At 39.6% G+C, this 27,961-nt stretch overlaps 2 protein-coding genes across 3 annotated transcripts; both read right to left on the bottom strand.

Annotated features, from left to right (window-relative positions):
* Positions 1 to 1,654: 1,654 nt before the first annotated feature.
* On the bottom strand, positions 1,655 to 11,854 carry LOC141767416 (uncharacterized). Its single transcript, XM_074634684.1, has 5 exons — positions 11,695 to 11,854; positions 7,766 to 8,050; positions 4,644 to 5,213; positions 3,843 to 4,056; positions 1,655 to 2,366 (listed from the first exon to the last, which is right to left on the bottom strand). The coding sequence occupies exons 2-5, from the start codon at positions 8,037 to 8,039 to the stop codon at positions 2,111 to 2,113; spliced, it is 1,314 nt and encodes a 437-aa protein (XP_074490785.1). The 5' UTR covers positions 8,040 to 8,050; positions 11,695 to 11,854; the 3' UTR covers positions 1,655 to 2,110.
* A 1,584-nt stretch (positions 11,855 to 13,438) lies between these two features.
* Positions 13,439 to 25,215, bottom strand: ctdspl3 (CTD (carboxy-terminal domain, RNA polymerase II, polypeptide A) small phosphatase like 3). Of its 2 annotated transcripts, none has more exons than XM_074634681.1 (11): positions 24,902 to 25,215; positions 21,782 to 21,905; positions 21,507 to 21,647; positions 20,556 to 20,664; positions 19,586 to 19,697; positions 17,702 to 17,788; positions 17,232 to 17,294; positions 16,903 to 16,982; positions 15,825 to 15,951; positions 15,378 to 15,473; positions 13,439 to 13,924 (listed from the first exon to the last, which is right to left on the bottom strand). In XM_074634681.1, the coding sequence occupies exons 1-11, from the start codon at positions 25,034 to 25,036 to the stop codon at positions 13,859 to 13,861; spliced, it is 1,140 nt and encodes a 379-aa protein (XP_074490782.1). In that variant the 5' UTR covers positions 25,037 to 25,215; the 3' UTR covers positions 13,439 to 13,858. The 2 variants fall into 2 exon arrangements, with proteins under 2 accessions (XP_074490782.1, XP_074490784.1); XM_074634683.1 differs by having other exon boundaries at positions 24,911 to 25,215.
* Between the last annotated feature and the right edge of the window lie 2,746 nt (positions 25,216 to 27,961).

The raw sequence follows: 27,961 nt of genomic DNA, 5'->3' as shown, positions 1-27,961 counted from the left end.
GCTCTGCACTATGCAATGATGCATGTATGTCATGTATTTCTGAAGAAAGGCAGCTGTTTACCTGCAGATGAGACAGGAAGCATCACATTAACCTCCATGGAAAAAATAACTAGTCACCAACCTCTCTTTAAATTGTCTTTTCTACAGGTTAACCTTTGTTTTATGGATTGTCTCTATTGTTTTACTTTATGTATTTTTGTAACATTTTCTCCCCTCCATGCACCTCTGACCCAATTAATTTCAGCTTTGAAAATAAAGTTACTTTTGATTTAGTTTGATTTGATTTGCTAGACACAGTTTAAGTGTTTATGTCACTGTAATAAGTTGCACATAAATGCACAGTTTGCTAAATGTTAAATGTTAAATAAAAATAATAAAAACACTTTTTTTATGCTTAGATTTTGCAAAGATAAATACCCATAGAGAAAGACTGAGGAAAAGTCATAATGGTAAAAATTTTATTAAATTACTTAAATTTGTGGGACAGTTTTAAAGGTACAGTGTGTAGGATTTTGTGGCATCTAGTGGTGTGGTTGCAGATTGCAACCAACTGAGCCGTTTGCCTCGCTCAGTGGCCATCTTTACCATAATAACACCACTTTAGGAGCAACAGAAATCAGATGGTGGCTGCTGGTACCACGGTTTTGCACTCTGCAGTTGACGTTACCTCAGTTTGACTAGCATGTCAGAGAACTACAGTGGCCTTCAAGTAACGTAAAAACGCGAAAGACTCTCTCTAGAGCCATGAAGAGGACCCGCTCCTTATGTAGATATGAAGGGCTCATTCCAAGCTAACGAAAACACTATTCTTAGTTTCAGGTGATTTTACACTAAAGAAAACATAGTTATGAATATTATATTACATTTCTGCTAATAGATCCGCCAAAATGTTCCAAAAGTGTGAACATCACAGTAGTAAGTTGCACATTTAAGCACAGCTTGCTAAACTTTAAAGAAAAAAAAAAAGGTTTGAGGAAAAATCATAATTGGAAAAATTATATTAAATTACATTAATTTGTAGGAAAGTTTTAACAGTAAATTCTCAACATGCAGGGAGGGCTTATGAGATGGTCGTTTGAGACCCCCGATCTACAAAATGTCAAATACGATGACTTTGCCCAAAGTGATAAGCACAAACTTCAAACTTAGTCTGACCTGCAGGGAAAATAAAATACTTTTTGATTTTATACTGGTATTAAACTGGTAAAACTTGGTGCGTAACAAAATAAAAATCATGTGAAAAAAAGCGCTGAGTTTATTAGAGACACAACGTTTCGGTCGTGGACCATCGCCTGGCACTTAGCATTTGAGGCTGACAACTGTCAAATGAGTCGCCTTTAATTAAAGTAATTTGGAAAGCTCTTTCATCTCCAAAGAAGTAAGAGCAGTCATCTCCAGCATCCTGTTTTTGTTTTGGCCTCATTTTGCACCACAAACCGAGCGAGCAGCAGCAGCAGCAGCATCAGCAGCAGTGTGAGGACGCCAGCAGGGTGGAGATGGAGAGCAACCAGAGGACATGGAGAGCATGTTATCACATAATGACAGTCCCAGCACTGAAAACACACACTGCAGTTTCTCCAGGAATAAACTGCTCTGTCAAACTGTTCAAAGTCAGCGAGGGAACTGAAAGCTGGCTGGAAAAGATGAAAAGACGTTTATACAAATTGCTTTTATTCTGTCTTTATCATGTACAAACTTAAAGTTAAAATAATAAAAAAAAGTCTAACAACTGCAGTTGATTTGCTTGTGGTTTTTTAGGTCAAACCAAATTCAGCCATATATAAAGCAGAGCTTTTAAGTACGTAGAGTTCAAAACATTAAATATAGGAACTGGAACAGCTTAAAAAGACAAATGTTTTAAAAGTACAGCATTGTTCAAAGGCGTCCTCCGACACTAGCGGGGAGAGAGCTCTTGCATTTCAGATAATAAGCATGAATCCACATAAAAAAAGAGTCCTGTATAGGAGGAGCAAAAACACAAGTTAAGCCATCAGACTTGGAGGTTATAGTGGTGGCAGCGTGTGTTGCTGTGCTGAACTGCAGACCACAGGAATGGCCTATTTTGGGAACAGATCTCCTCCTCTGGAAGAAGAAAGCGCAGCTCGCCTCCTCACTGAGCGACCAGGATGTCTGTGGGTAGGATGTCTGGTTTGCCACTCGGGCTCTGTGATGTCTCCCCTGACCAGGAAGAGGGGGTGACCTGATTATAGAGGACGTCCTGAGAGACAAAAAGTGGCTCTTTGAGATGCAGGGTGTACATGAGGAACAGATTGAGAGTCACCATGGCGAGGAGCGGGAAGACGGTCAGGCCGGAGCCGAAGCCTCTCCAGGAGCTGCACACGTTCAGGCTGACCCAGTAAACAAGCCTGTAGAGGATTAAACACCAAACAGGAAGTCAGATCAAGTTCAACCTTCACTGATAAACACTCACAACCTCCCTGACAGTGTTTCATAGAGGTAAACTACTTCAGCAGTGGTGAAAGAAGTATTCAGAAAACGTTTTTATGTGAAAGTACCTATACAACAATGTAAAATTACTCCATTAAAGTACAAGTAACATTTGTGGTTTTGAATGAAATGTCTCAACAACTATTGGATGAACTGCCACACGGCTACAACTAATGTTTTTTTTATTGTCATTGTTTAATCTGTTGATTATTTTCTGGATTAATCGATTAGTTATTTGATCTATAAAATGTCAGAAAATGGTGAAAAATGTCGATCAGTGTTTCCCAAAGCCCAAGATGATGTCCTCAAATGTCTTGTTTTGCCCACAATTCAAAGATATTCAGTTTACTGTCATAGAGGAGTAAAGAAACTGAAAATATTCACATTTAAGAAGCTGGAATCGGAGAATTTAGACTTTGTTTTCTGAAAACATTACTCAAACCAATTAATCTAATTAATGGTGATTAATTTAATATTTGACTAAACGTCTCAACCAAATTTCATGGTCTAAACTACCATGAAATTTGGTTCAGACGTTCGTGTCTCTCTCTGGATGAATTATAATAATTTTATTCATGCCCCAATTTTTCCTCATCTCTCGTTTATGAACAAAATAAGTAACTAACGACGTCCCCGTCATCCTCAGCTGTACTATGTGTTTAGTGCTAATTAGCAAATGTTAGCATGCTAACATGCTAAACTACATAATATAGTAGAGGACAGGAGCTCAAACGGAGCGTTTCAGACAGAGGGTGAAAAGAGCTGCTGCAGCACAGCCGGTATGAGAAAAATAAAGTGTTTTTTGAACATTAAAGCATGTAAACATGTTCTAAGAGAAACCCAAAATACAAGTATGCACCTGAAAATAAGCATAATAGGTCCTCTTTAAACATAGTTAGATTAATTATGCATTAACAGCAAAAAAAGCCAGTGGATTTGAGGATGAAGGACAACAAGCTGTCACCATTTATCCATTGCATGATTTTGTCAATCTGTCAACACGAGTTTGTAGAGAAACAGTCATGAGGGACATTTAGAAAAATCATATATTTTAATTCTATAAAAAAGCTCAGACTGCTCTGATTGGTCAGCTGGCCCACTTATGCAAATGTGTTACTTGGTGACATCACCACATTACGGAAGAAAAGGCGGGACTTCAATCAAGACATTTCAGGCAGTTCAGGAGCAGTGTTTCTGTGGGGGAGAGTAACTCCCTTTGGTGTGGACTTTGGGCTTTGTAACTTTGCAGACCTTTTACATGCACAAAAACCTATATAAAATGCTAAAGGAAATGGAAAAAGCATATTTGGTCTCCTTTAAACCAGAATAAAACAGTTAAATCCTGGACCAGTTTCCTTCTTCAAACAACCCTGTGGTCCACATTTGAGCCTCACCTTCCAAAGACGAACATGCTGACCAGTATAGGCACCAACTTCAGCTGGTCTTCAGGCAGTAAAGCGGCCATAACGAGGAGGTTGAGGACGTAGAGGAGTAACTGTTCCAAGGACGCCGTGACAAACAGCTGGTGCACCGCCCGTCTCCTGGGAAACGACTCCTGCAGACTGAAGGAGGCCGTGCAGAACTGGCACACCGCGCCCATGAGCATCGCTGCGAGGGATGAAAGAGCAATAAGTCAAGTTAGCATCTTGAATCTTGGCCATCTTTCCACAAACAACTCCTAGCTGCACTTGATCTCGTCTGACAGCACACTTTGTCATTAGAATATCTTCATTTGAATACAGCAACTGCCAGCAGAAGGGCCTACATGCAAATACTCCTCACTGTCATCAGCTTGACAAATAGGTGAGAGGAAAATGGTCTTGACAGGCTTTGGTTTGGATGTCTTTGCCACCAGCCCTCTCGTTTCTGCTCGCCCAGGTTGGAAAGTGATTAAAATATTCTGAAACAATTAGGCCACAGCCTGGGAGACGAGAGACGGAGCCAACCTCTTATTGTAGTTTCCATTTAAAGCTATGTGCAGGAGAAGGAAATTATGCTTCTCTGCAGAGGCCCGGGGAGACGTCTGCTGCGCTGAGGTTGAAAGCGCATGAAATTAAAGGGGACAGGAGACGTTGAAACATTCCGAGACGAGGCGGCCAGACAAACCAAATCCTCTCTTAATCTTTATCTTTCATTTGTGGCGCTCGCAAAACTCTTTTTCAACGTCAGTGTGCAGGTGTTGTGTTGAAGCGTACCGAGCAGGATGGGGACGGCTGCCACCACGCAGCAGCAGAGGGTGAAAACGATGCGGCTGACTGTGTCGGGGCAGTCGGGGGGTTTAATGGGGACGTAGAAATAGAGTGCATAGAGGAGGCCAGCTGCACACAGAAGAGAGGCCAGGACTGAGAGGAAAGCGGGAACTCGGCCGCTCTGACAGCATTTACACTGGCAGCAGCGGCAGCAGCATTGTCCCCGATCTGAAGCCTCCCCCGCAGCCTCGCAAGTCTCTCCCCGCCCCTCTGAGCTCCACACAGTCAGCTCCACGCTCTCCGGTGGTGGGCCTATCAGAAGCCGACCCTCATCCACGGTGCAGTCCACATTGGTGGACTCTGGACTCCATCTCGGTGTGTCTGTGCCGTTGGGAATGTCTCCCTGAGAGGCCGGGGTTGGATAGCTGATGCAGTTTTCCGTGGCGTCGTCCAAATTGTGCGCTGTGATGATCGGACTGGAAAGAGTTTGATCCAGCAGCTCCCCCTCCTCCGTCTGATCCGCTCGTGGCTCCACTGGGAGGTCGTCGCTGGGCTGCTGGTGGCAGGGAGCAGAGCCTGTTAAAACCAGAGCACAGTTTAAATCACAACCCTAAACCAGATACTGAGAGCAATCAGCTGCAGACTCACACTCATCAATCACTCCTATACTGGGGCACATGGCGGGATTAACCTATTAGGAGGCCTCGGGGCCACAGACTGCTGTTGGGCCCCTATTGACTCCACCTCCCACTCTCTGTGTGTTTGTACCCTCCTCCACGTTCCCACAGTTACACAGAAACAAACAAGTACGCCTATGCAGGAATATGGCCATTTTCAAAGGGGTCCCTTGACCTCTGACCTAAAGATAAGTGAATGTAAATGTGTTCTATGGGTACCCACGAGTCTCCCCTTTACAGACATGCCCACTTTATGATAATCACATTCAGTTTAGGGCAAGTCATAGTCAAGTCAGCACACTGAAACACTTAACAGCTGTTGTTGCCTGTTGGGCTGCAGTTTGCCATGTTATGATTTGAGCATATTGTTTTATGCTAATGCAGTACCTGTGAGGGTTTCTGGACAATATTTGTCATTGTTTTGTGTTGTTAATTGATTTCCAATAATAAATATATACATTCATTTGCATAAGCAAGCATATTTCTCCTATGTATTAAATACTTGACAAATCTCTCTTTAAGGGACATTTTGAACAGATAAAAAATGTCTGATTAATTTGCGATTAATCACGATTAACTATTTTAATTGATTGACAGCCCTACTTACAACATTATCATAAGTTCTCTTTGTGTCAATTAGTTTGGATTACGGGTGTCGAAATATATCGGTATTGACGATAAATGAGATTTAAAAATTAAATATTAATGTCATGTTAATAATACACGTATGATAATATCATGTAAATAATCCAGCACCTCTTAAATCACAGTTATGGTTACAGACTCTTTCTCCACTCCCTATACTTGTATTTTGCGTTTAATTAATTTGCTAAAAAATAGACAAAACGCACAATAAACAAAGTTAAAGATGAATTTGACTGATAGCGTTAATATATATATTTCTTTCTCAAGTTTTCTATTGATATCACATTAAAATCCTTGTCGTGAATTCTTTTGGCCGTGTGAAAATCTGATATGGTGACAGCCCTAGTTTGGATGATTTGACTGAACATATGCACCACATGAACACAATACAAACGGACATAACTACAGTCCTGTAACTAGACCCTCTTCAACACAGCACCACAAGATAAAGTCATGATGCACCTTTGTAGAAAACTGTACTTCAGTGGTGCAAATTCCTAGATGAAATTTGCAATTACTCAAATACCCTTTAAAACTCTGTCTCTGGGGATCTGGGCCCCGGGCCGGTTGATAATCCAGCTTTGGGTATTTTGTTAAACTGATCCAGATTCATCTTTAGTTTTTAATAAGTATAATCATATTAAATTATTCACTTTCTATCAAGCATCTGGTGTTGTTGTAGAAATCTACAGATGTTCTCTCAACCTTTACAAAGGTGTTTCCATCGTTACTGCAGGTGATCTTATCAACATCCAAACATTCACCTATACCCTACACTCACCTAGACTTTGTCTCCTATCTGTTTTGATTTACCAAAAAACCTGTTACATTATTTATTGTGATATATACCTGCCCTTTATTAGACACAGTAACTGCTGTTGCAGTGGTGAAATGTTTGTCAGACAAGAACAGAACTTTTAACATATGCACTTTTATTCCATGGCTTTTTGCTCGGCACGAGAGTAGCCTTTTTTAATCCTTTTTCCTTTCGTATTGGTTTTAACACTTTTATTATTTTGATGTCCTGTTGGTTTTAAATTGGTCTTGGTGTTTTATTATGTTGTTTTTATGTTTTTATGTTTAATTGTACAACACTTTGGTGTACTTTTAAATGTGCTTTATAAATAAATTTGGATTGGATTGGACATACAACAAACAAAGAACTGTGTCTCCTGTTGACAAATAAAATCTCCCACAAACAAAGGCTCCTTTCCTAAAACACAGATGTTATATATATATATATATATATATATATATATATATATAAACAACTGTCCAGAAGAACTCATGTAGGACATTTTACTAAAAAGTGGAGTCCTTAAATCATTATATAATGAGCATCTTCAATCTAACCTAAATCATATAAGAAAACAAAGCTCTTCCTCTTCAGGGAGACAATTAAACCTGCCTGTTTCCAAAGTGAATGGTTAAATACCTGAATTTAACTGTAATGGACTCAATTTATTACCAATTAAAACAAAATCAAAAGTTAAAAACATGTCTTTTTCCCCACCTCACAGTGCTTTTGTTGTTTCCTCACCAGCACTACAAACAACACATTTCAACCTGTATAAAAACATATATAAAAATCATGGATGTTGATTTAGTCCAGAGCTCCTGCAGGTGGATCCACACATCAGCTAAACCTTAAAGAACTCTGTTTATTAACTGCTCTGCTTTAATCACTCTGTCTCAACTCTCTTTGGATTCAGTCTGGACTCAATCATCCGCTTTTGTTAATCTGCCTCCCCTCAAATCCTGCAGCAACGTCAGACAGACAGTAAAAAAACAACAGTAATAACTCACTCCTCGGCTGAATGTTTGCTGGTGGCGGTTCAAGGGAGCGCTGGGAGTCGGAGACGGAGTGGGAGGACGAGTGCAGCTCCTCCACCGAGGACTCGGGGCTGTCTGACACCGGCGCCAAGGAGATCTGAGTGTCCAGGTCCAGGAAGGGGGAGAAGGAGAGCCGGGTCGGGTCGATGTCCTGGAGCTGGTTGATGATGTCGCTGATGGACTCCTTCATGCTGTCGAGCTCCTTCACATTCTGCCGGTTAGTGGCCTGAAGCCCCGAGGTGCTCATAGTCACACAGCCTGAGAGGACAAAAAACAGTTAAAAACACCAAACCAGGGACACACAGGGCAGAAAAACCGCCTCCATCCTCCTCCGAGTGTCTTTAAAAAGCAACCCACGGCGTTTCATCTTTCTTCAAAGCATCTGGTGGCACTTGTGCACAAAGATGCCACATCATCATAAACCCTCACAGAATATTGAACATCATTTAAAAAGCTTTGGAAACAACAAAAAAGTTAAGAAGAGTTGAGAGTTGTTTTTAGATATTGTCAGATTTTGACTCTCCTTTCTTCTACCTGTACAGCACTTTGTAACTGCTGTTTTAAAAATATTCATTTTACCACTTTTTACTAACAAAGGCAACATTTATCCTCTAAATTAGCCCAGTATGAACCCTTAAAACCAAAACTTTACTGGGACTTTGTGTGGAGCGATGATGCCAAACTGGTCATGTGAGGAAAGGGGCTTTTTTAAGGGAATAAAGGAAATCAGTGTTGATGTGTCTGTGGTTGTACGATAATCAGCACTGACAGGAAGTCAGAGTTTATCTTCCTCTGCGAGGTGAAGCTGCCTCCGCAGGTTTGAATTGTTGTCATTTAAGTTTTCTTGAAACGTTTTCACACAAATCAACACGTGTTTAACTCTTAGGAATAACATGAAATAGGACTGAGTAACAGCTCTAAGTAAGAACAGACTGGAATACCTATTTCTAGTCCTGTATCCAAAAGATACCAAATATAGAAGATTGAAACTTTTGATCGTGCAGCCAAGACACTGAGGTCATGACCTCTGAATTTATTCCTAAGAATCTGGAGGATTTAACAGCCTGCAGAGAGTTTACGTTCAACAATGAAAAAACGTATTCATGGTGGGTGGTGCAGACTCATTCTAGTGTGTTTAGACTCAATATACTTACAGTTGACTTAAGTATTGGAAGAACTAAGGTTAGATATCAATCAGGAGTGTAAGAAAATATTGATGTGATATTATGTTTTGTGATACTGTATCGATTCTCAAATACACTGCATCGATTTTAATTCATAGTTATGCAAAGATTTGCGACAGATAAAGGTTCATTTTGTGTTGTGTTTAAACCCCCGCCGCTAAATAACAGTGTTGTAAACCATGTTCAGCCATTTGACTCTTAATGTCTCTTAATCTGAGACAGGTAGTAGCGTAAAGGCGTACCGCTAACATTATTTTACTCAGATTTTATGCATATGGTGGTGTTGCAATATATCTCCTGGCCTAAAGTAGCGCAATATATTGCAAAATATTGAAATGTAACCCTAGTATCACGATACGTACCGTATCACCACGTTCTATGCTAATACACAGCCCTAAAATCAGTAGGAGTGTCTGTAAAATAGTTAAGTTTGGGGCGTTTTCTTTCCAAGAGTTAAATGAGAAGAGGAGAGTGGTATTAGTCTTCTCATCTTACTTTTAGTAAGAAAGCAAATAAGTGTATTTTCCAAAATGTTGAACTATTTCTTTAAGAAAATGTATCAAACTGTTAAATGAATCTGCGTTAAATAAAAAGCTTTGCTTATATTCAATATGGGGTAAAGGTAGAATAGTAATTCCTGCTTTAAAGCCATGCCTCTGACCAAGCTTTTGATTCCTACTTGAATTCGGTTGATTCCTATCGAGGTTCGATACCCGGATCTCTCCACCAGAATATAATTCCTTAAATTCATGACCTCAGTATTTCTAAAATCTGCAGCTATGAACCTGCATGCAGCTTTATGATGGAGCGATACTTTAGCACAGTGGTTCCCAACCTTTATGGCTTGTGACATCGTATCTCATCTTATGACCTCATTGTGGTCGTCATGTGGTTGTGAGCAGTGATCTTTGTCTTCCAGGATTTTAAGGATTTTTAAAAGCCTAAAGAGGTCAAAGTATCCAGGATTTCACTTATTTTTAATAGTTTTAGAGACCTGGAGAGGTTAATATATCCAATATTTAACTAATTTAGAGGATGTTTATAGGCATAAGGAAGTGAAAGTAGGTAGTATTTCAAAAGAAAATAGCAAATTTAGAAAAAAACAAGTTTCTGTAGGATTATATCACTTACAGGGACAATACAGTGAAAGTTAATGTAAAAAATATTATCGTGAAAGGATGTGGTTACCAGTAGTGGAGAGTAACTAAGTACATTTACTCAAGTGCTGTACTTAAGTTTACTTGCTACTTTATACTTCAACTGTATTAAATATTGTACTTCTTACTCAACTAGATTTATCAAACAGCTGTAGATGAATAAACATGTGATCAGTTAATAAAATATGATGCAGTATTACTCAACAGTACTGTACAGTACAGTTAGAAGTAGCTTCATCTCGACCAACTACAACACAAAATAATATAATAATAATACAACACTGACAGTTGACATGCCGCATAAGTACTTTTACTTTTTATACTTAAAATACATTTAGTTGTAAATGATATTACTATATTTTGCACTCCTCCCTCCCCTCCCTTCCCCCTTTTTAATTTTCTTTTAAATTATTTGTTGATTTAATTTATTATTACTCTTGTATTTTTGTATTATTATTGTTTGTTTTGTTTTTTAACTCTATTCTTTCTTTTTATCATTATTATTATTATTATTATTATTATTATTATTATTATTTATTTTCTTAATTTTATTTCAATTTTGAATGTTGAAGTTGTTTTCTCTAACGTAACTTAATGAGTTTGTCTATAAGCTCATCTACTTAAAAATTGCTTTATAAACTATTGTATTTACGAACTGTAAATTGCATATATGAAAACAACCTTGAAAAAAACCAAAAACATTTTGTTGCCAATAATAATGTGCATTGAGTAAAATTTGAATGCAGGACTTATAATGGATTATTTTATAATATTGCAGCTTTTACTGAAGTAAAACTTCTTTAACCACTATTGGTTACTTTTTCGGTCACTTCTTACTAGAGATATAACGCGTAAAATACACTTATAGTAAGATGATTTGGACAAAAGCGTGTGTAAAACAGCAGTAAATCACGCGCCTTTGTTGTTGGAGCTGCATGCTGAACTCCAGAGGTTTTCATTAAACATCTGCACATCTGCACATTGAGTTTGGAGCGTTTTCTGCTGGATGGTTTTGGCGCACATCCAACTGTGGCGCACAATCGGTACGCAAAACCTGCGGTGGGGATGTTTCTCCAAACAAATGTGGACTTTACCATGTATAGAGCTTCACATTGGGACTCGGAGGGAGATAAATCTGGCTGCTTATCGGAGGTGGATGTGGAAACGCGCGTATAGGAGGCAATGTGCTCTTACTGGAAAAAAACAAAAAGGACATCTCTCTTGCTGCTCAGCAACAATTTCTTTCTTCTTTTTTTTTTTACAATTCCTCTTCCACAAAGCCAGTGAAGTGTGGTCGTGTATGGTTTAGCTTAGGGGCTGCAGGAAATGCCTAATTTGGTGAGAAATAAATCAAACGCGCTCTCGTGAATGTGCGCGTAAAAGGACACACAAGTCTTTCTCAGATAGCAGCAATGAAACTTTATATTATGAGGCCATTCAGCAGCAATTACAGCAGTCAGCAGACACATTTCCCACACAAGTGTGCATTAATATAGCTCCATGAAATGCCCGTTTATTTTCAGTTAGAAGCATGAGAAAGGACATGTAGAAGTGGACTTACTTTAGTCGAAGGTTGCAGAGGATTTGGTGAGTTTACTCTTCTCGCAGTACAACAAAAAAGAGAAACCTATCCTTCTTCTTCTTCTTCCCTCCCCCTCCGTTTGCTTTTTGTCTACCAGGATCCCGAACTTCTGAATCAAATTTCAGCACGGACAAAATACTAGGATTTTCCTCCGCCCACAAACCAGTTTTTTCTTTCCTGGGTACCATGTCCAACACCATATGGAGCAAATAAAGCAGCCTGAGGAGGAGGAAGAGGAGGAGGAGGCACTTTCTCTCAGTTTACCTCCACATTCAACATTAACAATCACATCCTTCACGAACACCAGTTTAACTAAACAAGACAGTAAACATTTAGACTCAAACTAAACCTCAGCTCTCCTCTAATACTCAGACACAGGATGGTAGTGTGTACAGTACTACTGTATAATTACTTTAAGTCCTGTGTTTATATCATTATAATGAACTACAAGATGTTTTTATCTACAGTAAAAAAAAATACATAAGCATATGGTACCTTTGTTTTCTTTAGCACTGATGTAGTATTATTAATTACTGGTTAGACAGATAATTATAAGGCAGTATATTCCTATAATGACCAGTGATAAAACTGAGTTTATATTGATTGTAATGTGCTTTACTTAATAATTCCTACAATGATTTTGTGTCTGTTTTAGGTCTGAAATGATTAGTCAATCGACTATTTTAATAGCTGTTTAATCTTTTAAGTCAGTAATTTAAAGTTTTAAAGGCATAATGCTAAATATAAGCTGATTAAAGACTCTTAAATGGGAAGTTTGCTGATTTTCTCTATCACTGTATCTTATGTATATTTGTGTTTTGGACTGCAGTAAATGCTATCTGAACAGGTCATCATATACTCAATTTTAGTCTAAATGATTCAATATTGAAGAAATAGTCTGTTCATGGCATTTCATCTTCTTTGGCATCACTATAATATTAATATAAAAATCCTAAACTGTTAAATATATTTTTGTTTAGTCATTTCTATATTATACTTCTAAAACTTGAGCGGTTCATTTTTCTGATTATTTTTTTTCCCTCATCAATAAATACAATCGTTGTTTCATTTTATTAAGCTGCTTTTAGGAAATCTGTCAGAGATGGCAACTTTAGATCCCCGTCAGGTGTCAAAATACACAAAATAAAGTTCAATATTTCTGTTTTAATACAACATTGAGCTTTAATCTACCTCTGAAAGTGATCCCACCTAGTTCACACATCTTCCATTTGCTCCTCTAAGGCCCGACGCTCTGGTGGCTCTTTCCTGCTGCACAGGAAGTGATGAGTTTTATTTGTTCAGAGGCAGGAACAGCATTTTTTTTTTTTAGAAAATAAATTAAAAAAAACTACTGCTGCTGTGACATCACAGAAACTCAGCTGAAAACCGAGGGAAGATGTCCAAAAGATAAAACCATAACAAATACCTGACATCAGTCTCTGACTTTGATGAAACACACCAGCAGACAGGATGTCGACCCGGATCAGTCCAGTGGAAAACGTATTATTTCATAATTTCAAACCGTGACAAGATGACATAAATTAGATTTTATTCTGCTGCATCACTGCTACCTCACTGATAATAATCACAGCTTTAACTTCCTCCTCCTCCTCCTCTTCATCATTATGAGGCAGCTTTCACGATGAAATGCTCATGTTGAGAGACGTACAACATTTAGTATTAAATCAAATATCATCTTACAGAACTGAAGGTGAAGCCAGTATGAGTGAGAGAAGTGCTTTATTTTCCTATTTATTATCAGGGTGATTTTTATTGCATACAAAAAAGCATATCTAAAATATACAGATTACCGCAGGTGATTAGTAATATAATCAATAAATAAAAGAAAAATCACAACTATTAACATCATATTTCAAGTTTTGTCTGGTAAATATACAGAAACACCAGGCAGCAGTTTGCCGCCCTGTGGAATGAGTCTCAGGAGAAACGGTTTCAGTGACAAACGACCAGCAGCATGTTTGAAATACCGATGTGCCGTCCTTTAAAGTCATCAGAGAGGAGGGAGGAGGGAGAGCAGGTCCGCCACAAAGGTTAGCTAGTTCCAACTGGATTCTGCTTTTAGCCAAAGCATAGGGAAAGCAAACACGGGCTGTGAAAGGAGGGGTGGTGTGGGAGGGTCCTGTTAGTCCTCTGACAGCAGCCTGTGGAAGTGATCCTTCCTCTTCTTCAGCACCTCCCGAAAATCCTCCTGAAAAAACAGCAGATATTCAAACTGGATGATGGAACCGGGGAGGACAGACAGCAGATGTTGCTGCAGATAACCAGCTGTTTGATTCACAACCGACTGAAACAAGAATAAAACTGATGTACAAAAACAATCTGGTTCACACTTCAAACAATAGTCCTCACACAGCGCTGAAACAAGTCGGATGTTACTGTTAAACACTTCTACATATTAATGGATCAATTCTTTAACACTGAAAATACTTTGGATATTTAAGTACATTTTAGGGATCCAACGTTTTCTCTCCTGATATTGATTCCAACATTCCAGTTTTGGAAGTTTTCTAATATGATTACCGACCTGATACCAGTGCTGTCTTTCTTCACATTCTTAAACCCATAGGGCTGCAACCAATGATTACTTTTATTATCCATTAATATGCACATTCATTTCTCAATTAATCGCTTGGTCTATATGTTGGAGCTGCAACAAGTAGTTGATTAATTGATGGGTGATTGTCGCCGCTCTAATAATCTGTAAACCTAGAGGCCAGCGGTTGCTGTGGCATTAAGAACGGAGTCGGTGGCTCGCTGTGGCTGAATGAGGGTAAGTGGTGCAGCTGGGTTGCCACCAAAAGTTTCTGGGACTTTTAGTTGCTGATGCACGTTGGATGTAATGCAGTGGTTCCCAAAATAACTTTTCTTTCTCTCATTCACAGCACCGCCGCGCTACGTCTCTCTCTTCTGATGTTACCGCTCACCTTCGTGGTCTCTCTATTTCTCTCCCTCTTTTATTTTTTTTTAATGAGTCGGGAAGCCGACAGCAGAGCCTAGCTTTACTTTCAATGTTATCTAACAAAAGAAAAATGTTCTCCCCTCGTCCTAAATCGATACTAGAGTATTTCCTTGTTTATGAATGAAGCAGTATAAGAGTTGACGCTGTTGAAGCAGCGTTACTGTGTGTGTGTGTGTTTTACCATCAACGGTCATCCTTACAAACTCCACCATGAAAGTTCTGGCACTTTCAGAAATACTACACCACCCCGCCCCCCTAACCAGGGCCTTTTTGGGGGGTAAAAAGGACCCATAACATGTCCCCCGAACTGAATTTAGACCCTGGTCCCTGCGGTCGCAACAAAATCAGTTCCTCAAAAGGTTCCTAGTTTCGAGGGAAAGTTCCTGCGATGGAAACATGGCAACTGACATCAACAAAAACCCCTCTATTTAATACAGCTCAGTCACATTGTGCCCGATACACGATCTGCTAAATACGGTCAACATTGCCGATACTGATCCAGTGTATTGTAATAATTACAAAACTTTACTTAAATCCCCCATATTCATCGGATCTGAAAATGTCTAACTTTGGTGGCTCAAAGTGTTCATATCATTAAAAAGAAACAGAGGCAGAAATCTACAATCTGATGCCTACGTGTAATCTGCAATGATCATAGAAGCTGATAAAATGACAGACATACCGCTGCAGACATTTTCTCCATGTAGGGGACGAGCTTCTGGAGTTCTCGGTCCTCCGGCGCCCCGGACCAGCTCTCGATGGGAATCGTGTTCATCAGCTGCAAAAACAACAAAAACTTAAATGAATAAAAATGGTCTTGTATTTGTTTTCACTGTGCAGTTGCAAGATTACACCATCGTCAGAGAACTGATATGGAGGACTTTCACGTCTGACAAACAAAACATCAATAATATTTTTATGTTATTAAAAGATAAGTCTGACGGTATTCTATATTTTTCTTATTGCCAACAAAACTATGTATTTATCTACAGTAGGAACCAGTGGGCTGAAGGAGGAACTGAGATACGGACTAACACACTGTTGATTTTGGTTGACTTGCTGATAATAACAAAACTGTAGAATACCACCAGAAAATAACAGTATTCGATTTTAAAATCACAGCGCTTACGTGGTACGGGTATGTGTGGGGAGCGTTGTCCAGAACCACCGTCTTGGCGAGATCCCTCCCGAGAATGCTGAGATCTTTGATGTAGTGGCCGAGAACGCAGGCGCAGTCGTCCTGATACAGACGATGTCTATAAGAGACAAAATGTTGTTTATTTTTGACAACTTATGGAAAGCTTGTTTGTTTGCACAAACAGTAGTAAGAGAGAAAAATGAGTGGAGTCGTGTTTGTGTTCACCTGATGAATGTAAGTCCATTATTCTCTCTTTTAGCTCTGGCTCTTTAGCTGCTAAATGCTCCACTTGGTTCACCAGCTAGTCGCTAACTGTGTCTGTCTGCTGCTGTGCAAGTTGTGTACAGTAGATTTTTAGAGCTTTTTCACTGAAAACACATGCCTGCTGCGACCAAAAATGATGCTATGCGAGCGCTGATAGTGAACCAAAACAGTAAAGTTGTGGGCCGGACAGCTAAACATTGAGTTGAAACTTGCTATAAACTCTGAAAAGCCGAAGGGAGCTGCAGAGTGATCTCAGTGAGATGGAATATAGACACTTTAAATTGAGTAGGAAGGTTTGAGGAATATTTCCTGAGACAGATAGCATTGTAGACAGTAGTCCGACATTTCTTTCAGTGTGGGGATGTTGAACACATCAACGCCTTTTCTGAATTTCATGTTGAATTTTCATTGACTCTGATGTCGGTTTTCAGTCAGTTATCTGTTCATCTTCACATGCCTTCTGTGTGACATTAACCACCTGAAGCCAAAAGGAAAACTAATCTCTACTGTCCTCACCATACGGCACGAACACGTCTGCACTCATTGTCACTCTGGGTTAACAGTCAGCTAAATCCCTCACACTGCTAAACGAGAACATCACAGAGTGACCAACTGATGATCCGACCACAAACAAACCATGCAACATTTCCGAGTGGCTCCAGACGTCAGTGTGCTGGTCACTGACGGGTCAGCAGCAGGCTAACACTCACCGGCTGAGTCTGATAAACCTGACAGAGTGCACGTCACTGCGGTTGAGCAAAGAGTTTATGAAACACAAGTGGAAGCAGATCTTACGGAGACATACCGAAACAGCTTTCTCTGCGGGTCCAGGATGTCCAGTATCTTCTCGGCATATTCCTTCTTTGCACATGTGTAAACAAACAGCTGGAAGAGAACATAAACAGCAGCTGGAACCGATTTCACACAAACCAGAACTCAACGGGCATCAGGACGCCTCGAAAAACTACATTTAGTTCTCATTTATTTTCATATACAAAGAAAAATAAGATAAAAAAGGTGGAAATAATTTGGTTCAGATTAATTAAATTAAAGACAACACTTGTCTAGAGCCAACTGCACCAATAAACAACCAGACAATTTCATTTTATATCAGAGTAACTCGTGAACTCCTACCTCATAGATTTTTGCCATGGACTGCAGAAACTCTTTGACATGTGGTCGTAGGATCATGTACACCTGTTGATAACAGGAGAGCAGAAAGGATGACAAAACTAGATAACAAATTTATACATTCATTTATCTAAAACTGTCAAACGCAGTTCACTTAATCTGAATTTAGAAAATTGTCTTTTCTTGCAATTTACTGCAGCACTGAAACAAACAGTTGGATGTTAATGGGCTTAACATGCTAAACCACATTTAATCACTGAGTACTGAATGAAATAAGAGACAACATGGTGGTTGATTGCTCGCCACAATGTCCCACCAGTGTGTTATTATTAGTTCTGGTATTTCTCCACATTAAGTCTAGATTTCCTCATATCTCCTGTCATCCCTCACTGAAGAGGACAAACACACTGAAGTGATTCGTCCTTCATCTGCCCAGTGTGCCTCAGATTAAAAAATGTGCAGCGAGTGGTCACCTTGTACTGATGGTCCTGGAAAGCTGAGTGGAAGGTGTACTCTGCTCCCTCGATCACATTCAGAGAGCTGAACATCAGGGTCTCCTCCTGGAAGGACATGGATCAATGTGACTTTATTTATTGCTGTATTAAAACATAAGACTGGGGATGGGCACCAATGGGATGGGATTTTTTCCACTGAGATTTGATTGAGTTTATATAGTGACTTTGCTGTTATAAACACTACGGTTGCTGCTCTAGAAACAATATTTAGTTATATTACAATATAAATAAATTATGTATATAATAATATATTAAAAAGTAATTATTTAGTAATGGGAAAGAACATACAAGAGTATTGATAAAAATAGTAGTATATGATAAAATCCTAACGATACCCATCCCAACCCAAGACTGCTCTGGTTATGGGTGCCATGTTGATGGTGCACTGTCTCTGCTTTAACTAGCCACATAGAGAAATAAACTGCTAGTTTGACCCGCCATAATCAACTCCAAGTTACATCCTTACTGGTTAACACAAGTTATCTCGCCAAATAAAGCCCTTTTTTAACTCATACTCCTGTCTCAGTGTGACAGAGTAATATGTTGTTCTCCATAACATCTCTCTGAATTAAGCAATAGCAAATAAGAACATCTGAACCAAAGGCAAGATTTAAGACAGATGGGGAAAGACAAAAACAACCACTGTGTTTGAATCTAGCTCAGGAAAACAACATGCAGCTATAGTGAGTCTATTACATCCAGACTCCTGAGGTGCAGAACAATCAATTTGCAAACGGGACGACAACAGCATCGGCTAAACTCGGCTCTGGTGATTACTGTAGAGTCAAAATAATCTCAACTCAACAGTGCACTAACAGACTTTTTTCAATTCTGTAATGTGTAATATATATCAAAAAATTAAATTGGATATATATGCCACTACTGCCTCTGTGCATTTCTATTTAGATACATCAATTGAAATAAGGTGTATCTGTACATACAAAGTCCACAGAGGCAGCGCTGTTGTAAAGTCCAAAAAATCCTAAACATGAACATTTACGTTAAGACAAACTAATGTGGCAGCAACAAATATTATTTCATCTCTGAGACCAGAATTTATTTTCCAAAATATCATATAAGAAGACACTATAGAGACAATTACACAGAGCCGGCTGTAAATTAGGAAAGGGATTGCCAACATTAGACTGTTTGACCAGGAGCTGGGCTGCTAGCTGCCAAAATGTCCACACATTTCCAAAAACGTTGGAGCAAATTTCCAAGTAGGCATTATTTGGAAACATCGGCCACATAATCGAAATCTAATCAAGTGGCATAGCAGCCGCACAAGTCAGCTTCCAAAATATCCTTGATTAAACCGGCAGAGCAAGAACACCCCCAGTCATTTGGACTGTACTTGGTTCGATGTTGACTTTGGATTGGAGCGGTATTTTGGCTGAGACTGATGATGATTCACAAGAACACAAGTACAGACAAGAACCGACTATTTGGCAAAGACACCAAGACTCTGGAGAGACCTGCTCGGCCACAGTTGGTGCAGGTTTCTCTTGCTGTTGGCTCATTTGGGATCCTTCCAACTTTGCTCCATCTTTATATCACTGCAGTCTTGATCATCATGTCTTAATAAATGTAGGCTCTTTGTCATTCATACCAGCATCTCAACAGCTGCATCATACAACTACATTCTGCCAACCCAAGGTTGCCACTCACAATAATTATCCATACCTTTAGCAAGAAGAGAAGCTCAGAAAAAAAAGTATAAGTAATAAGTGGACTTTGAGTTAAGATTAATCTGTCAAAGTCGAAGTTCCACGTTGGATCTTCATGTATCTGACTTTGTTGTGCCCACGTGTGAGGCAGGAAGCTCCAGAGGATTGAACTCACCAGGTCGACCACCAGCGTGGCCTCTGGGGTGCTCCTGGTCTTGGGGGGAATATCTCTGAGTTGGGGTAGGGAATGCTGAGACTGCGACGGTATGTTCTTGATGAACGTGAAGCTGGAAAAGAAAACAATGCTCTCAGAAATAGAAAGAACAAGGTGCCTGACTTTAAAAACAGATCACAGCTCACAGCTGGCGGTACAGTGAGGTGGTCGGCTTATTATTAACACGGTGTGTTTCCGTGTAACGCATCGGCGGATGCCTCTCTCATGCAGCAGCCTTGTTATGTTTGTATAACATTACACTACGTCGTCTCTCATCCCGTCATCTACCGCATTTTTCTTTCTCACCGCGGACGGCCAGCAGCTGCCGCCGCACCTCGGAGTCTCATCACACATCCACACATGTATCTCTCTGCTCTCAGAAGGAAGAAGGCGGGGTCATGCGTCATCAACGCGTCATCAGTTACACTGCGCATGTATTATACCTTGTGGTCTTAATGCACAGGCTGATCGGAATTCTTAAAAAAATTCCTGAATCCGGACCATGATCCGGATTGCCACCAAAATGTGCCATACCCCACCCCACCAAAAAATGTCATTCAAATCCATCGCAGACCTTTACAGTAAATCCAGTACCTGTGAGGGTTTCTGGACAATATTTGTCGTCATTTGTGTTGTTCATTGATTTCCAATAATAAATATATACATACATTTGCATAAAGAAAACATGTTTGTCCACTCCCATGTTAATAAGACTATTAAATACTTGATCAAATCTGCCTTTAAGGTACATTTTGAAAAGATAAAAATGTGTGATTAATCACTATTAACTATGGACAGTCATGCAATTAATCTTGATTAAATATTTTAATTGATTGACAGCCCTTATATAAAGACATCCAGTAGGGGCGTAGGGTTGTTAAATTACCGTCAGATTAAGGTAAAATATGTCTGAAAGAGGCTTTATACTTACGGATTGAAGGTGTCATCCTCCTCTTCTCCAGCCAGAAGGTCAACAGAGCCAAAACCAAACACACCTTGTTCTGGGCTCATCACCACACTGCTGTCAGCACGCTTCACATCTGGACAGAAAAAACAAAAAGATGTATAAACATTAAACAACACAAGTCTATTCATCTCAGAGCAACCACGAAATCTTAATACTTACTTCCAGCAGTCATTTGCCATATTTGATAAACTATCCGTATTAATTGTATTAATGATGGAAAGCTCTGAAGTACTTTGTTTCCCGTCTGTTCTCAATGTTAATGGGCGCTTTATTGTTATTGACAAAACGTAATATTATCAAAGGACGACCAAAGCAGACAAAAATCCCAGCTAAGTACATAGTTTATTTTTCTTCAAATTTTGTAGCTGTGCCGGACCACAACATGAAAGCTATAGGAGCCTATCACATAATGCACAAACCAAAACAGCGAGACTCATTTACCAAAGCTGTTTACAGTGTCAACAGTTTCTGACTTTTTCAGAAGGGAATAGCAATGACTCACACTGGAACAGGACACTGAGCCCTCTACCAGTAAAATAAATACCAACTGTCCGCTCACCACATTAATGTTCTTTCTATTTGATGCACCCGGGGTGGGAATTTACCACAAGCCACCAGAAAAACACTGGCACATTTATAATGTGGTCGGTAAGTGAGTTTTCTCCACCAGACACTTCCATCATAAGAAAAGAAAACAATCTTCAAAAGAATGACTGGACGTCTCCCAAAGTGAACGGTAAAGCGGTGATGGTGACGAGTACATTCTTACTGTCCCACAACACAAAATTAAATAAAATATGGGGAGGTTGTTTATGACTTTTTGAGGTCTTGCATTCATATAAGTAAAGTCTGTTTAAGGTGCTACATCCACCCCTATATAGAAGAGAGAATTGCAGTGACAGTAGCTGTACTCACTCTCTTTGGTGGGTGTGAGGAAACGCACGATGGGCGAGTAGATGTTTCTGGCTGTTGTATTGCGAGGAGACGCTGGGTCGATCTCTGACAGTATGCGCTCATGGTGCAGGATGGGCCTGATTGGAGTCTTGAAAGCCAAATCTAGAGACGACCAGTCAGAAAACACAAAAACAACAACAGTGGACAGCGTAAGGAATTGATATTCAGAAAAAACAAAATGTTAATATATTTGTTTTAAAGCATCCTTGAGAAGAAGTGGAAGCTGCCAAGCATACCTGTTTCTCTGTCAGCAACAGCGATGGCTCTCTTCCTTGGCCGGCCACGAGGCAGTGGGCGCCTCGTCATTGTGGGAATTTCGTCATCTGAGTGGTGGCTGTCATTATCCAAAGTCTCTTCATCCTACACAGTAAAAAAAAAAAAGAGTCATTGATGGAAACTAGAAGTGTGATTGTCTAAATGTGTTCAGACCAAAATACCAAACACCACCACGAATATAAGAGGTCTTTTAACAAGCACAGTAATGCCCAATGGCGTCCTCTGGAGTCTTCACATAGAGTGCTGCAGGGATGACGTATTTTTGTCGCCAGAAGTAAAAAGCTATCAGCACGCGTATACACAACAAGGCTGTAAAGGCGGAGGAGTCAGCGTGATGACTACACTAGAGTATGTTTAGTTAGACACATAAAGGCTTCAAAATTCACAAGTGGGGTATTTGTTGATGTATTTTATGTCGTAGAACAAAACTTTAAAATCTCTTAAGCTTGTGTTAACCACTGACCTTATTTCAGGCATCTAACTAAAAACGAATTCAAAAAACCCACTGACTTCCAGACGAGGGAACCGGAAGTGCTAACTCGTTTCTGGGTTTTAGGACTCATTCCTGTAGCAGTCTATTCAGGCAATTCTGTGTAACTGAAGTGAAAAACATACACCAAAAATACCATAATACTCTTTAAAGAAGCAGGAATATTACAGCTACCCCAATAAGTGTTCCAAGTTGCATGGGAAATGTGCAACATTGTGCATAAAGCCTGAGCCTTTGAAACAGACAAACAACAACATGAATACTACATGATTATGCTATTATTCAAATGCAAAACAGACACAAACAGACAAAAGGCTTAACTAAGACGAAGCAGATCCATTTCAGAGTTTAAATGATCATGCATATCTGTTTTATTTTACTTGCTCCCTTGCAGGGACAACAGATGAAAAATAGCCTTTTGGCTAATTCTGTCATTTTTTTAAATACCATATGTATTTATTCGTTTGCACTGTCCCTTCACAAATAAACTAAACTTTTTTTCTTTAATTCTGCAACAGTCCCAACAAAGGATATGCCCATATGTTAGCCATAAACCAAATGACTCAAGAGGGCAAGCATACATTGCTGGAGTCCTGTGTGTAAACAGTCTGCATGCATGTGGCCTGGTGACCTACTTTTACTGGGACCCTCAAGCACGCAACTGGACTGTTTAATCCTCTGCTGTAGCATCAATTCCCTTTCAGACACCACGTCAAAGAGCTGCTGTTCTGAACTGTATGTAAAAGCTTCACTAAGGCCTGGTGATTTCTATGTCTTGTGGACTTGAAGCATCCACTGAAGGATTTGTAGCCAAGTGCTGAATATGACTGGATTGCTTTGTCCACTGCATTCTGCTCCTCAAATTAGAGGAGTATGTGTACAATGATTGTCTGATGCGGATAAAAAACACACCATCAAAACGAAAATAAAAGGTGACATTTCACTGGCGTATAAAATTCTGTTACAAAAAACACATTAAATAATGATAAGATTTGGTCCATCATAGTTTGGTAACGTTAGATTATAAACAAAAACACCTCTATAGTGCAACACAACTCGAACAGCACCACACACAATGATCATTATAATCAGCAGTTGGTCTGCTGGGGTAGCAGCATCTCGGCTGCGGACAGGAAGAGACTAGACAGAGTGATCAGGAAGGCCAGCTCTGTCCTGGGATGCCCCCTGGACCCAGTGGAGGTGGTGGGAGAGAGGAGGATGATGGCTAAGCTATCATCCATGATGGAGAATGACTCCCACCCCATGCAGGACACCATCTCAGCACTGCAGAGCTCCTTCAGCGACAGGCTGCTCCACCCAAAGTGTGTGAAGGAGCGCTATTGCAGGTCCTTCCTTCCTGCAGCTGTCAGACTCCACAACCAGCACTGCTCCCAGTAGTCCACTTCCACTTACACACCAAAAACTGACAAATACCTGATATTTTCAGGTAGAATTTCATTCATTCATTCATTCATTCATTCATTCATTCTCACTGTGCAATATCATTTTCCACTTGGGCAATTTTGTTAATAGTCTGTTTATTGTCAATACTGTATATACTGCTCCTATTTTTATACTTCCTTCTATTTAAATGGTTCATATTTTGTTACACTTTGTTTAGCTTTTGTTTTCCTGTGTTAGCTGATGCTTCCTGTTTTTTGCACTATCCCCTTTGCTGCTGTACTAATAAAGGAATATCTCTCTAAAACAGTAGGGGTTTAAGAAAATATCTATAAACATGAGTATCGTGATATTATGATGTCTGATAGTGTATCGATCCTCCATCCTCTCTGGCCTTGGCGGAGGTAATGACCTGCATGGAGTTGGGCTTATAACTACAGGACTGCTGTTGAGCTGAGTTAGCTTTTAACTTGGTGTACCAAATAAACTAGCAACAGAGTAACTATGAGATAAGATAAGATATTCCTTTATTAGTCCCGCAGTGGGGACATTTGCAGTGTACAGCAGCAAAGGGGATAGTGCAAAAAACAAGACGCATCAGCTAACAGTTAAAAAATAAAGCGTAACAAAATATGAACCATTTAAAAAGAAGGAAGTATAAAATAGGAGCAGTATATACAGTATTGTATATACATATAATCACCCCCCTTCTCTGTTATCTGACGCTAGCAGTTTCGGGGTGCTTGTAAACCAAGAATGAGAAGTGGTTAGTTAACATGAATAAAGCCAGATTCACGTATCGTCCAGATGCTGCTGGCTAAAGTTAGCAACACAGTCCACCGTTTTCAAGGCCTATGGAAAGGAGGCTGGGACACACGTCATATCAAAGGGGTTTTACACATGCGCAGTAACGTCTGGCCTGCACTCGCCGAAATTGAGTTACACTGCGCATGCGTAGTACACCAAACCCCCCCCCATAAGCCGTGACTCATCCTCCTTCTATAGGTCTTGACCGTTTTGTTATTAGAGCACTGACTAGCATTGCTAATCACCGTTAGCATCAGAGGCTACTTATACTACTAAACCCGGTGATTTACATTAACTTACATACATTTTGTACCACCAATATGTGTGAGGCTGTTATTACAAGGTGGATAACTAATAAACTAATCGAAAGGTGGCAGGTTACCGTGGTTACCGTGGTTTTAGGAGGCTTCTCTGTCTCCGGTGAGTCGGTTGGTCTCGGCGTCGCTTTGCTGGACCGTCGGCGGTTGGTCGTCGGCGTCTCCGGGCAACACGTAACGGTTTGAGACCTGAGTCTCATGTTGTCTTCTTTAAGTTAGACGTATAAACATCGACAACACGACGTCCTCCGCTGTGATGAAGCTAGCTAATCGCTTTCAGTTCCGTTTATGTTGCTCGTTTTCTCCTCCGTCAGTCTCCGCTTCAGTGTTAGAGTAGAGTTTAGCTCCGCCCCTCTCACCATCATCATTTAACCAGTGTGTTTGAATCTGCCGGGGTGCGATGGGTTCATCACCGCGGACACTGCTATTGGGCGGTGCTTCAGAGAGCTAACAGCGTTAACGTGAGACGCCAGTCACGTTATCCCATTTATCAACAATTATAATACAATGATATCATATATATTATTAACTTTTGGTACTTTAAGTATATTTCAATGTGGATACTTTTATACTTTTACTGAAGTTAAGTTTTGAATGCAGAACTTTTACTTGTAACAGTATTTCTACACTGTAGTATTACAAATTTTACTGAAGTAAAAGATCTGAATACTTCTTCCACCTCTGCCAGAGGGTTCTTTAAAAAGTGGTGGAAAGAAGCTAACTAAATTTGCTCAAATACTGTAGTCCTACTTATTTATTAAATTTATTTGAGTGTTTGCATTTTATACTTTTACTCTATACTACAATTCTGAGGCAAATATTGTACTTTTAAATAAATAAAGCTATAAGACAATTAAAAAGGTAAATATATACTTCTGGATTCACAGTAAAATTGAACCTCTCATTATGCAGAAGAGGCTGTAAAAAGTTGTAGCCTGTTAACTAAAATAATTAGTTTAAAGGCTGATGTGGAGCTTTTAACATTTCAATTAGACAGTTAACCAATTAAAAATGAAGGAACATATCTCATATAATTATCCTAGGATACATAAAAAAACATCAAAAACTGTTGACATTTAAGAAAGATGATATTTTATTAATTTCAGATTCAAAATAAAAGTATTCACACAAACACATATTGAGTAAATAGGCAAGAATAGCTCTTCACCCTTCAAAAACAAAGAAAACAAAAAAAAAAACAGTTGCATTATCCACCGCCACTTCACTGTTACCGTGGTTACCAGGAGACATCCCATTCATTAAAAAAAAGTAATCATTTATAGAAAAAGGAGGAATAAGCACACATTAATAGAACAGACTGAAAAATGACTCTTAGTACTAACAGTGGTACTAGAAGCAGTACTTGTTGTAGTACTGAGTAGTAGTTAGCTGTTAAGCTGGAGGTTCCCTGTTGATGCTCAAATAAACTAAACAGCAGAAGCGTTACGAAGCTGTAACACAGAGAGAGAAACAGAGAGGCGGAGGAAGACGAACCAGAGTCCAAAATAAACTTCTCAGTCACCTACCAGGGTGATAAATATATCTGCTGAGAGTTCAAATTTCAGACCCTGGTGCCCACTCTCACGCCCTCTTTGTGTACCCACTAAACTGTAACTGGGTCAAATGCATCAAACTGGAGGTAGAGGTAGATTTTCCTGAGAAGTTGTAAGAGACAAGAGCCTTGTTTCAGTTCTGAAATTATCTTGAAGACACATGAAGCCCACACGCACATCACATGCTACCGTAAAATAATCACATTATTAAATCATCATTATCGCTATATTAATAAATCTGCTCTAAATGTAAATCTGTGTGCCGGCGGTTGCTACAGCATATCCACAAAAAAAAGCAAAGAAAGAGCGAAAAAACATTATGAACATGGTATAATTCATAGCCCTAAAAAGCCATTATTTAATGAATCTTTGTAATACAGGTTAATTCATACAACAATTGTCACAGCAGAAGGCATCTTGTTATTTTCCTTGTCCACAGTCCCTCTGATGGAGGGAAAGTCAGTGGTGAAGTTCAGTCAAAAGCCCCTAAAACCCCACATGCACCTTAACCCGTAAATGTTCCAGCAGAATTTCCATGTCGGCAACATGTGAACAGGAGTTTGAGTCAATTTTCCATGCAAGACACTCTGGATCTCGTCAGGTTTCTTTAGCTACGACTCTGGTGGGAGTAAAAGCAGCAATAATTCAAGGTGAAACACTTGAAAGTTATAACACATAGCGAGCAAGCCAACCACAAGAGACTCAGAGGTGCTGATTGGGAGTCAGCCCCTGAATAGCACTGCGTTTACTACCGTCCTTGTCGGGGAAATCAAACTCCAAGACAAACAAAATGCATTAAGAATGTGATGAAAATGTGTCAGATCTGTACAACAGCACATGAATGCACCAAACAAGCAGACTTTTGAAATCAACCCAAGCTTTAAAACTGCATTACCACACAACAATAATGTAACTTTGACAAAAAAAAAAAAAAAGCAAGACGCAAAGTCTAATCTAATGATGAAAACAAAGCAGCTACACAGACACATAAAAAGCAGCTGGTAGCATTTGGAAAAAAAATACCTTTCTGAACCAAAAACCTGCTGGAAATTCTTTTCAAAACTCAGAACAACCTGTGTTCTCATACAGAGTTAAGACTGATACAGTTTTCACAGCTCCAATGTTTCTTAAAATATAGATGAACCTGCCTGATCACAGCTACAAAGAAACAAGCAAGACAGGATGTGTGATTATTGATTGAATGCCTCTAACGGAGCTTGAGTCTGGTTTCAGTGGAGCATTTTAGCGTCCCGTGATGATCTAAAGAGGCTTCGTCACCTCAACGAGGAAAGCACTCTGGAGACACAGGATATGAACACTGAAAATGTCACACTGAATCTTTGCAGCCTTGGCTCTTTTCCATTTAGGAAATCTGAACTGATTGTGCGTCATAACAAAAACCTTCCACTGAGGGGCGCTCTTAGTAAAGACGTTTGAAGCTTGAACTGAACCCTCAGTGACATCAAGGGTTCCCCTTGCATAACCAAAGGTGATATCTGATTGTCTGTGGTCATTACAATCTCTTTCAAAGTCTTTATGAACCAGCATCAACAACATTTTGATGAGGTTTCC

This window comes from Sebastes fasciatus, chromosome 5 (genome assembly GCF_043250625.1).
Source record: "Sebastes fasciatus isolate fSebFas1 chromosome 5, fSebFas1.pri, whole genome shotgun sequence".
NCBI lineage: Eukaryota > Metazoa > Chordata > Actinopteri > Perciformes > Sebastidae > Sebastes > Sebastes fasciatus.
Note: the sequence above shows the minus strand (reverse complement) of the source record. Positions and strands in the feature narration are given on the sequence as shown.

Coding starts and splice junctions, on each gene's coding strand:
- LOC141767416 (XM_074634684.1), bottom strand. CDS start 8,039: ATGAGCACCTCGGGGCTTCAGGCCACTAACCGGCAGAATGTGAAGGAG. Junction 5,214..7,765: donor AGCAAACATTCAGCCGAGGA/GTGAGTTATTAC, acceptor TGGTTTTAACAG/GCTCTGCTCCCTGCCACCAG. Junction 2,367..3,842: donor AGCATGTTCGTCTTTGGAAG/GTGAGGCTCAAA, acceptor AATCCTCTACAG/GCTTGTTTACTGGGTCAGCC.
- ctdspl3 (XM_074634681.1), bottom strand. CDS start 25,036: ATGAGACTCAGGTCTCAAACCGTTACGTGTTGCCCGGAGACGCCGACG. Junction 20,665..21,506: donor CCTCACACCCACCAAAGAGA/GTGAGTACAGCT, acceptor TTTTCTGTCCAG/ATGTGAAGCGTGCTGACAGC. Junction 17,295..17,701: donor TCCAGGACCATCAGTACAAG/GTGACCACTCGC, acceptor TGTTATCAACAG/GTGTACATGATCCTACGACC.